At 39.3% G+C, this 11,387-nt stretch overlaps 3 protein-coding genes across 4 annotated transcripts; 1 reads left to right on the top strand and 2 right to left on the bottom strand.

Moving 5' to 3' along the window:
- Positions 1 to 173: 173 nt before the first annotated feature.
- Positions 174 to 2,228, bottom strand: LOC133840320 (damage-control phosphatase ARMT1). Its single transcript, XM_062272087.1, has 5 exons — positions 1,855 to 2,228; positions 1,626 to 1,731; positions 1,459 to 1,555; positions 530 to 1,396; positions 174 to 463 (listed from the first exon to the last, which is right to left on the bottom strand). The coding sequence occupies exons 1-5, from the start codon at positions 2,067 to 2,069 to the stop codon at positions 312 to 314; spliced, it is 1,437 nt and encodes a 478-aa protein (XP_062128071.1). The 5' UTR covers positions 2,070 to 2,228; the 3' UTR covers positions 174 to 311.
- Positions 2,229 to 2,569: 341 nt separating this feature from the next.
- On the bottom strand, positions 2,570 to 4,380 carry LOC133840321 (damage-control phosphatase ARMT1). Of its 2 annotated transcripts, none has more exons than XM_062272088.1 (4): positions 3,954 to 4,380; positions 3,786 to 3,902; positions 3,004 to 3,727; positions 2,570 to 2,940 (listed from the first exon to the last, which is right to left on the bottom strand). In XM_062272088.1, exons 1-4 carry the CDS (start codon positions 4,225 to 4,227, stop codon positions 2,631 to 2,633), a joined length of 1,425 nt encoding a protein of 474 aa, XP_062128072.1. In that variant the 5' UTR covers positions 4,228 to 4,380; the 3' UTR covers positions 2,570 to 2,630. The 2 variants fall into 2 exon arrangements, with proteins under 2 accessions (XP_062128072.1, XP_062128073.1); XM_062272089.1 differs by having other exon boundaries at positions 3,786 to 3,882; positions 3,949 to 4,378.
- Positions 4,381 to 4,701: 321 nt separating this feature from the next.
- Positions 4,702 to 8,397, top strand: LOC133840319 (ceramide glucosyltransferase). The gene is made up of 2 exons (XM_062272086.1): positions 4,702 to 6,046; positions 6,874 to 8,397. The coding sequence occupies exons 1-2, from the start codon at positions 5,234 to 5,236 to the stop codon at positions 7,507 to 7,509; spliced, it is 1,449 nt and encodes a 482-aa protein (XP_062128070.1). The 5' UTR covers positions 4,702 to 5,233; the 3' UTR covers positions 7,510 to 8,397.
- Positions 8,398 to 11,387: the final 2,990 nt, after the last annotated feature.

An 11,387-nucleotide genomic window follows, 5' to 3' on the forward strand; every position in this document is an offset into this window, starting at 1 on the left:
CTATATCAATATACCAATTAATGCTTATGGTACATTTTATTACTTAGTAAAACCGCACTGTTTTGCTTTAATTTGAAATGGGTAGCGGGTATCTCACAGCCGAGCATGCTCGACTTTCGTACTTGTTGCAATCTAACTAGAAACTAGCAAGAAATATGTAAACAAGAAATCGCTTTAAAAGCTTAACAAGTTTCATTTAATCCAATTGCACTTAACAAGTGATCAAATTTAACAACAGAGAAAACTAGCACAACAATTGATTTATACATAAAATTGCAAACTATTAATTAGTCTAATGTTTTGGTGAATCTCTATTTGCTGGCAAATTGAATGAGTCCGTATTCTCCAGTGAGCATCCACTCCTTGTTCTTGGCAAACAATTGCTGTGACAATCCCTGCGGCAGTCCGCACACCAAATCCGCTTTAATAGTGCGCAAAGTGCAGAGATTCGAGGGCTTAAAACCTGTATTAGGAATGTATATTAATATATCAAGCTGAATTGCAAGATTGTAGCACAAATAAAACTCACCACGCAAGCAGGTATCAAAGGATTCAGTGTCATTCCAGCTGTAGTCTCCCAACAACTTGCGATAGTTTAGATCTCCCTTGAATATAACCAGCTGAGCTTGTGACAAACGATCATAGAGCGGCGCGTTAACCTCCGCCATGCGATAGAACTCATAAGGACTGGTCCAGAAATTCTCCAAGGGCGCTAATTCAAATTTACCCTCATCCGTGAGACGCTTCAGCTTCTTGCCCAGTTCGCTAAGCAGTGGATCGGCTTGATCGGCAAGAAACTGCAGTGTCCAATGGTAGTCATGGCTCATCACATCCGAGATGAACCAAGGAATGGCCTTAACGTTGAAGCGCACCTTCATCGCCAATCCCTTGTCGATGATGTACTCGGCTAATATGAGATCCGTGTACAGTTCATAGCCGGCGTTGTCGCAAATAATCTCGACGATTCCCTCGCCATTGGCACTGTGAAGTGACTGCCAAATGGCATTTGTATTATCCACCAGCAGATTGTCATCTAGCTCTTTGACCAAATCGAGAGCATCTCCCGTGGGCTTGATCTGTTTGCCCGATGTAATCGACAAATCGCATCGATTGCCCCAAAGATTCAACTTCAACAGCTGCTGGAAAGTGGCTGCATTGCTCTCACTGTTTCGTGTGCCTCGTGCTACAGCTAACATGGCATCCAAACTAAGTTGTGCAGCAGTCTGCTTCTGCTTGCTGAAGTAATCATAGCTGGCCAAATATTTCGATGTCAGGAAGATGGAGGAAACTTTGCGATACATGTAGCACTCAGCATAGAGCCAACAAGCTCGGAAGTAGGTGCGTTGCTGTTGCGGTAACTGTTCCAAGAATGCATTCCACACTGCAGTGTCGCTACCTAAGAAATTGTGGATTTAGTAGATGCCGTAACATGTGCTCCACAATCCCCACACACATTACCATTGTCCGTAAAAGGCAACAAATTTCCATTTTGTAGAATATTCAAACGCAGCTCTCGAATTTCATTTACTGTTTGTTCAATATCGCTGGTAACATCCTGCAAAGTGTAATTGATTGATTGATTCAGTTATTATGCAATGCAAGGCGAATGCAAATAACAAACTTACCGCACCGTGTATCGCTAGCAATTCGTCCTTGTCCTTGGCCAAAGAGTTGGCAATTGTTTCCAATGTTGATGGCAGCCGAACGCGAAACGTGTAATACGCAAAGCTCCTGAGAAGTGAATGGGGTCATGTTAGAGGTCAGGCAATCAAATTGCATCAACAGCACACACACATCATATGAATTGTCCGACACACGTGCGTCTGTCTATATCTATATATAGCCAATACTCACTGCTTATATAGGGCCGCTAACAACGTATGCGGAGGCGTCTCGCTATCAATAATTCCATTCTTGACATCGAAATCCGCGTCATCTTGTGTTAAGCTCATGTTCCTTACTATTCCTTGATGACTTCTGGGTTGTGTTATGTTCAATTTTGCACTTGTTGTTTGTTGACAGAGAAGTAAATGCAGCAACAACGGCAGCAACACCAAACGTTCATTCATCTAGTTATGCACGCAATCAGCTTGGCGCGTCAGAGATGCGCGTATGGAAAGTTACTGGCGGCCAGAGTGACCGCAAGCTCAATTTATAAATATACTAATTTTATTTGAACTGCTCACAAGTACCTTAATATTATAACAATTATAAATTTTAATTTCAATATTTTTAACTGATTAAATATCTTTAGCCCTTGTGAATGTTGATGAGTGACAACTGCATTTGAAAATATTAAAACCATGCTATAAAAGTGATATAAAAGTATCGCACAGAAGACAAAATTATTATCTTTATCGATAGCTTTTTAAAATTATCGAAAGCTCATATAACGTACAAATTAAAATGTAATCAAATTAAACAAATTTGTTTATGACATTTGAATTTTCATTTTTATACTAAATTCCATAATTGACCACATCATATGTGCAAGCGCCATTTCAAATAGTAATTAAATTTGTTTATTATCCAGGTCAACCTACTCTAAAATAAACTTTTGAATTCGAAATTAGTTTAACAGATGTTTATTTTTGGTTTGATTTTTGGTGATATTCATGATATTTCGTATATTAATAGCCATATTCACGAGAGCCATCCACATACTGGATGAGGCCATAGCTACAAGAAGACATCCATTGCGGTTCCTGTTTCAACAAATCATCGCAGACGCCCGCTCGAAGGCCACAAATCACCTCAGATTTTATTATGCGCAGAGCACACAAATTACTGGGAATAAAGCCACCTAAGCACGTCTTAATGTCCTGTGAAGATTCCCAGCACACGTCACTCAACAGCTTGCGATAGTTCAAGTCTCCTTTAAATATTATTAGCTTCGAACGCTGCAGATTTGTGTACAATTCTGGCTCTAATGAGCGCATGCTGCAAGGCAAAAAAACATTCATCAAGATTGGTACGACAATTTAAGTGACAAATCGAACAAACCGGTGAAAGGCATTGGACGACGTCCAAAAATATGAAGTGGCTGCCAATTCGAATTTGCCCTCTTTGTAAAATTCCAAGAACTTTTGTCCCAAAAGACTAATAATGTAATCTGCATGATTGCTCAGATACTCCAGGGTGAAGTGAAAGTCGCGTGCTGTCGCATTGGATACGAAGCCAGGATGTGCCTTGACATGAAAACACACCTTATCCGCCATTCCCTTCTCGATGATGTACTCGGCCAAGAGGAAATCGTTAAACAACTCATATCCAGCACTGTCCAGCACAATATCAACTTGATGTCTATCGCTCTTCTTGTTGCACAAACAATTCCAAATATCTGTTGCATTATTCGCGATTATACAATCATCTAAAGTTGTAAAATCCTCGAGCACCTGCATATTGAAGATATGTGCATCATTGTCCTCAAGATCATTGCGATTGCTCCACAGATTATATTTCAACAATTCACTAAACATATCGAGGTTGTTTTCAGTGCGACGTGTGTATTTGGATAGTGAGAGAATTGCATCCTGGCTCCTGGTAAGTGAATGCTCCTTAATTTTGGCAAAGAAGTCAAACTCTTTCAGAAAGATGCTGTTCTCCACGAAGGAGTAGAGTTTGCGGTACATATAGGACTGAGTATGCATCCAGCAGGCCCTGTAAAATGTGCGGCCGTCCTCTGGCAAGTGTGTTATGAAATTATTCCACTGTTCACGATCGGGTTCTAAAAATAATTTATTTAAGTAAGCATAGATCTTTCACCAATTATATTAAAAGCTCACCATCGCCGTTAAATTGCTGAAATGGTTTGTCCGTTTGAAGCTCATACTTCAGTCTCGATATCAAGCCGATGATAATCTTCAGCTCCTCACGGGAGTTCTGTACAAAATTGTTCGGCGCTATAGACCAAAATTAAGGTTAAAATTGTCATAACTGCTTACGAACCTCACCAAATTGTGTGACTAACTCGTTCTTATCCTTTGTTATGGAATCTATTACTTTTGTGAGCACCACCGGCAATTCATTCTGTAGGGTTGAGTAGGCGTAACTGCGTTTATATTGGCCAGACATGAAGGCATTGAGCGGGGTCTGGATGTCGACAATATTGTATTTCGCATCGAAGTCCGTCTTGAACACCTTTGCCAAATTCTGACCATCATTTTTGTTGCCCGTCGCCTGAACTGGAGCAACTGCCGAGGGATTTTCTTCTCCTTCGGGATCCATCTTCTTGTAATATTGTTAATTTTGAATTATTTGTGCATATTAAATCACTAACAAAAGTATCTTAAACACTTCAGCCGCCTACTTTCTATTTAAAGCCATTTAAAGACGGAATAAACTCAATAGATCTTTTTATTTATATACATTACTTCTTTAAGTGGGCGTAATGTGACCAAAGTCGCAGCTGCATAGTGCATGGTATGCTGTTAATGTACAATTTGGGAGTGGAGTATTTAATAAATTCTATTGCTTCTTCTATTGTATAAATAATAATATACTTTTATTTATTTATTTATTTTTTATTTAAGTTAATAATGTATTGCTCGCAGTGGTTTTGAAAATCCACACCATAGTTAAGTATATTACCAACTAGCTCAAAAATAAAATACCAACAGTACTATTAGCATAATTTGGCATTTTTTGGCCTTTTATAAATATACCATGTTTGCAATTTTTTAGCGCATTTTCACTTCCGCGTTCCCTATTCTTCATTGCAGTTTTTACTTGGACATGGAACGCTACGCGAATTCTTTGAAATGTTTATCACGCGTGAATTGATGAATAATTAGCGAAGAAAACACACACCCGAAACAAAAAAAAAACCTATGACGACATAGTGACAAAGTGTAATAGTCAACAACACCGCGACCAATTGTTGACTGTATTGCGCGCGGGGTATGCTGACTCAATCACAACGAACGAGCGACAAAGGCAGCAGCAGCAGTAGAAGTAGAAGATACGACGGTGACGACGGGGATACGACGAGATAAAGTCCAGCAGAGGCTTTTTCGCAAAATTTTTAATATTGCTGTGCCACTCAACAACAACAAGCGAAGCTGACAACAACAGAAGCAACGACAAATGCATACCAATTAAACCGCAACGACACACACACACACACCTTACACGCACACAAATACGAGCACCCGCAGGGCGCAGACAGCACCCAACACCCACACACACACACACACACACGCCCGCAAAACACAAACGCACACACACTCGCGGAATGTCACATTTACCATTGCCGCTGTATGGCTTCGCAGCATTTTTTATGATTTTCTGGTTCGGCACTTGGTGTGTTCATCTGATCGCGATCTGCTATGGCAAATACAAGCTGCACAAGAAGTCATGCAAGCTGCCCACAGAATCATCCCCACTGCCGGGTGTCTCCATACTGAAGCCATTGATGGGCGTGGATCCCAATTTGCAGCATAATCTGGAGACGTTCTTCACCATGGATTATCCACTGTACGAACTGCTCTTTTGCGTCGAGGATAAACATGATCCGGCCATTAAGCTGGTGGAACAGCTGCTGGACAAATACCCGCTGATCGATGCCAATCTCTTTGTGGGCGGCTCCGATGTGGGTGTGAATCCCAAGATCAATAACATACATCCCGGCTATATGGCGGCCAAGTATGATTTTGTCATGATCTCGGACAGTGGCATCAAGATGAAAGACGACACATTGCTCGACATGGTGCAGAATATGTCGGAGCGACATGCTCTAGTTCACCAGATGCCGTTCACCTGCGATCGCGATGGATTTGCGGCCACCTTCGAGAAGGTCTTCTTCGGCACGGTTCAGTCAAGGATTTATCTCTCGGCCGATGCATTGGGCATTAATTGTCACACGGGCATGTCATGTCTACTCCGCAAAGCGGTCATCGATCAACTGGGAGGATTACGCGCTTTTGGCTGCTACTTGGCCGAGGACTTTTTCATTGCCAAACGCGTCACGGAATTGGGCTGGAAGATGCGCATCTCCAATCAGCCGGCACTGCAGAACAGCGGACTCTGTGACATTGGCAGTTTTCAGGTGAGATTCTAATTCGACGCTTCGTTCAAATTGGAGTCAATGGGACAACATAAAGAGGAATACAAATGACTCCAATTTGCGAATCATGTGAACTGTTTAATTGCCAATTCGACTTGCTGTGCAGGAATTTAACCGGTTCCAATTAAAATTGTGCAAATTATGTGGAATGTGCCTGGATGCAAATTAGGAGAATTTTGAGATATAAACGATTAAAATTTGCAAATTATTCCCATTAGTGCGTATAATATTGTAAAGTAAATTTATGAATCATTAATTTCTATTTGCGCAGCTTTCTTCGCTGTATTAGATTAAACAAATATTAGATTTGAGAAGGTTGAGCTACTTTTCGTTGATATTTAGGGCATAGAAATCTAAATCTAAACAAATTCAAGGAATTTCAAGAATCAAAATTCCCCTTTTTATTAGAATTGACGCCCACTTCCGTATTCAATCGGTCTTTTCTAGCAAATTTGCATTAAAATTTGGCAACTATTGAGCAGAACTTTAACCTTGAACTTTAAACAAATCAAGTTTCGGTTCAGTAATGTTTAAAAGAAAGCGTTCTTCTTATTGTATTCCATTTTAGCGTACTTTAACAAATGTGGGATCTGTTAAAAACGAGTTCCTCATTGAATCAGACTTGAGATCACATCAGATATTATGCATTTGCGTTGTTCACAAAAAGGTTTCCAGTTAACTAAAAGTTAACATCATCGCTGAAAAATAAAACAACAATATTATTTTTAGCTAAAGCGGTTAAAGACGTTTTCTTTTCTTTTCTTTTCTTTAAGTTTTTCATAATGAATTTTCTATGTTTTTCTTTGCAGGCTCGCCTCATCCGATGGGCCAAGCTCAGGGTGGCGATGGTGCCGACAACGATACTCCTAGAACCCCTCTCGGAGTGCCTGGTGCTAGGTGCACTGGCTGCCTGCTCGGCATCGCTGCTGTTCGCCTGGGATCCGTTGGTGTTCTACCTGGTGCACATACTCGGCTGGTTCCTCTCCGACTGGCTGCTGCTGTCTATAGTGCAGCACGGTTCGATGCCGTTCCACAAGTTCGAGTTCGTCATCGGCTGGTTCTTCAGGGAGCTAAGTGGACCATATCTCTTCCTGCACGCCCTGTGGAATCCCGCCATTCGCTGGCGTACGCGCACCTTTAAGCTACACTGGGGCGGCATCGCCTACGAGTTGCCGCTGAACAACACACCCGCCTCGGAGTCGCCGCTCATTGCATCACAGCAACAGCAGCAGCAGCCAGCGCCCACGTTGCTGACCGCAACGGCAGCAGCAGCGACGGCGACGTCAACGTCCACAACGACGCTGGCAACCACAACGTGCTCGGGTTCGGGTTCGGGTTCAGGCTTAGGAACGGGGACGGGTACAGGAAGTAGTACGGGAAGTAGTACGGGTGTGGCTACGACGGGAACACTGCCGATGGCCAAGCATCGTTTGCTGGTGTCGTAGCAGCAGCTAAAGCTAGTTACAATTTGTTTGTTATATGCGTAATTTGTACTTTAACTAGTTTCGATTTGTTTCTTGTTTTGTTTTGTTTTTTTTTTTTCTTTCGAGAGAGCGACACAGCCAACTGCGATTTGTACAACAGTATCAGTAACAGTAACTTCATCTTCATCTGCATCAATCAGATGGAAGTCGTAGTAGTATTATTACTAGCTAACATTAACGTAAAAACCCTTTAGTCACTACATAACTTAAGTTAGGTACGTGTAACAATTAAGAGAAAAGAGAATTGGGCGCACAGACAAATGAAAACAAAAACATTAAACATTAACTGTAAACAGTACACAGTACTAAGATTAAGAAGGGGGGCCACCAGACCTTATTTTGATAAATGGCAATTGTACTTGAGCAGCAAAAGAAGAGAATCTTCCGCTCACAGTTGCTGATAGCGAAGGAAGGAAGGAAGGAAGGAAAGAATGGAAGAAAGGAAGAGCGAAATCTAATTGATAAGTTAGTTTGTAGTTAGGTTTGCAACGTAATGTTTGTCCAACATTTGGCCATGCGATTTAGTTAGTAGTAGCAATCATTTTTGTATATTTATCTGCTGAGATTGATGAACGAGTTACTTAGTTAAGCTTTAGTTTTGTTATTGCTATCATATTTTTGAGTTCGAGTTCGAGTTCGACTCGTTTGATGTAATTAAGTTAAGTTAATTTATTATTTGTTAGCCCTACACAGATACATATACTTAGTTTATTTCGTTTGCTGGAATTAACCTTACACACACATACATATATGCATAACATACATATACTATATTCATTTCCTTGCTTATCGCTCTGTAAATAGGCTTCGCTAATCCGCCATCGAATAAACTTAATTTAATTTAAATAATTCAACCGTGAATAATTTGATTTGATTTATTATGTATTACACGCGATACCAACACACACATAATTATTAGAACTCTATATATATATTTTCTGTTGTACTTATCGTAACGAGTACATTTCGATTATCAGTTATTTCTGGATGATAATAGATCGCACGAGCTATTGTTGTGACTCAGCAGCAGTGTTTGGACTTCACATTTTGTTTGTGCTCTGAGTCACACACAATCCCATCGTAATTGTTATCACACAATGGAGAGGCAGATCAAACGAGAGGCGAGAGGCGAGGCACACATTTAATGAGGGTTCAAAAGTCATGTAAATTAATTCAATTATGTTTGTACGACAAGCGCGCACTTTGCTGTTTAAAAATAAACCGCCAGTCAGGAGCTATAATTAAATTACAAACTTACAGATGTGTTTATGAACTATAGAATGCTTCAAATGAAAACTATTACTGAGTACAATAGAAATTTCTGAGCGTGCATTGCTCTGATCTGAGTCAACCTCAGACCTAGTCTCGACCTCACGTCATCGAGAACGGGAGCAAGAGCGAGACCTTATTAGTCTGCGTGGAAAGATGGAGACGGTTCCAGCTTATCTCTTTTTAACACAGTATTAAACATGCTCGGTAAGACAATACGAGTGCATGCATATGTGTTGGTAATTTGCAATCACAAGCACACACACATACATGCATACGTATAGATTAGAGAGAGGCGCTGCCAAGGCGAAAGAGAGTGAGAGGCGAAGAAGCAAGATGGAAACAGATCAGGCGATGACAGATGCAAGCACTCACACAGGCACCCACACAACATATGTATGTATGTGTGATCAACTATGTTAGCTTAGCATAATTTGCTTTGCTTGCAAAACGAACGAAATGAACCGAACAAATACACTTGCATTCTCATATTTCAAAGTAAATTGATAAAAAAAAATATGTGATCACATATACATAAATACATGCATAGCTGTGCATATATATGTATGTGTGCTTACTATCTTTCAACTTGGAACTCTTATCAATGTGCATTAAAATTTCTATTGTCTGATATGCGAGCTGCTAGCAAATCAACTTATTCTACATACAATACATAAACACATTTAAATAGTACACACACACACACATGTGACAAACATATTCTGTATTAATAACAAGCGCAATTATTTATGTGTATTAAGAGGCATGCATAGAACAACTAAAATACAACTGAGGTTTGCTAAACCGTTAACTAAAAAAAACTAGACGAAAAGTCAGTCAAATTATCTACTGATTGTTTTACCTAATCTACAAAAAAAAAGAAAGAGAAATAGAAATAGAAAAGTAATAATCTAAATACCATTAAGTAATAAGTCTGTTTATTTATATATGTATATTTTTAACAAAAAATTAGTTCAATTACATAACATCCAAAACATTCGATAACGCTGAATTGGGTGTGTGTTCAATGTGTATTTTTCGAATTATTTATGTATGCCTTTATCTGACTTGCAAGCGTAAACTATTGCTTTAAACAAAAGTATATAATTTAAGGTATTTGTATCTATATACATAAATATATAATATATACATATATAGTAATCTATTTGTAACTAGGCCTAAAACTAGTCAATAACAACAATAAACAAGATTGCAACTTGAACAACACACGCGCTTAATATTCTAAAGTATTGCCGGAGCGCCATCTAAATGTTTATTTCCTCGTCGACATCACGTATACGCACATTTGTGCACACGAGTTCGCTATACGAGTATTCACGTAATTTCCATTCACGAGTGTCTCTCCAGCAAATAGTTTGCGAATGTTCTTCTATGTATGCAAGTAATTTTTGTATTTTTTGTTTTATATTTATTTATTAGCCTCTCGCTGATAACGCTTATTGTGACTGTGAGTCACTGCGAGTTTTACATTGTGCAGATCCGTCGTCTGTCAACATTCTGCTCAGGGTCTTTCGATTACGGTTCGGTTGGGGGGAGCAGTGATTAATTGTTCAACAATAGAAATTTATGATTTTTGCGTGCAAACAAGAAACAGCTCATTTGCAATTAACAAATGTACTCAAATTATCGACAAGTGCTCTTAAGGGTATTTATTGATGGTTGCCGCGATGTCTGATATGAGCAAAAGGGTACCAAAAGCAGCCATTGTTAATTAGCGAAATCATCATCAGAAGCATACTCAGCATTTTATGTTCACCTTTTGCGTATATTCTTATCCGTTAAATCACATTCTTATCATAAAATATGAATGGGGGACTCTGCTTTGCTTTTGGGCAAACACAAAAAGGGTCGGCGGGCATTAAAATATTATTGTTATTTAAGATAGCGGAAACATAATTCAAATATTTTATCAAAACGTAATCGCATACGAGTGTGCAAAGTCTACGCAGAATCAGAAGTTGGCAACAAATACTATATGCTCACGCACACAAATATACATATATATCTGGTGTATGCAGATAGAAGACTCACATGAATTTTCTCGAGTGGTTCGATTATAAATAGCCTCGCTATCTCGAAGTGCTCAGCGCACAGAGCAAGTAATCAAAGAACAAGCAATAAATTCATTTCTGCTTAAATTGAAGACTTTCGAGCAAAACGAAACTTTATTAATTAATGCCAGACCTAGGGAAAATGTGAAATTTTGAATAATAATAATTATCACGCAGCATTTATCAATTATTGTTTTATTTTATTGCCAGACATCTTATTGCTCTGTTATCAAATGGCAATTAACAATTATTCCATTCGAATTGTCTTAGAATTGGTGCCGTTTAGTATTCAAGTTGAGTTAACAGAAATATTCTTTGTTAATGGTTCCGTGGCGAAGCATTTGAAAAATGGCGCCCTCTTCGGCAGCGCAATCTAGTTCATTTGAACTAGTTATTTATTTTTGGATTTTGTTTTGGGTATTTTTCGTTGGTATATTTTGCAATTTAACTTTCGTTTTCTATGGATCTAACGCTATTTCAGTACAACACAAAGACAAA

This window comes from Drosophila sulfurigaster, chromosome 3 (genome assembly GCF_023558435.1).
Source record: "Drosophila sulfurigaster albostrigata strain 15112-1811.04 chromosome 3, ASM2355843v2, whole genome shotgun sequence".
In the NCBI taxonomy this organism is placed as follows: Eukaryota; Metazoa; Arthropoda; class Insecta; order Diptera; family Drosophilidae; genus Drosophila; species Drosophila sulfurigaster.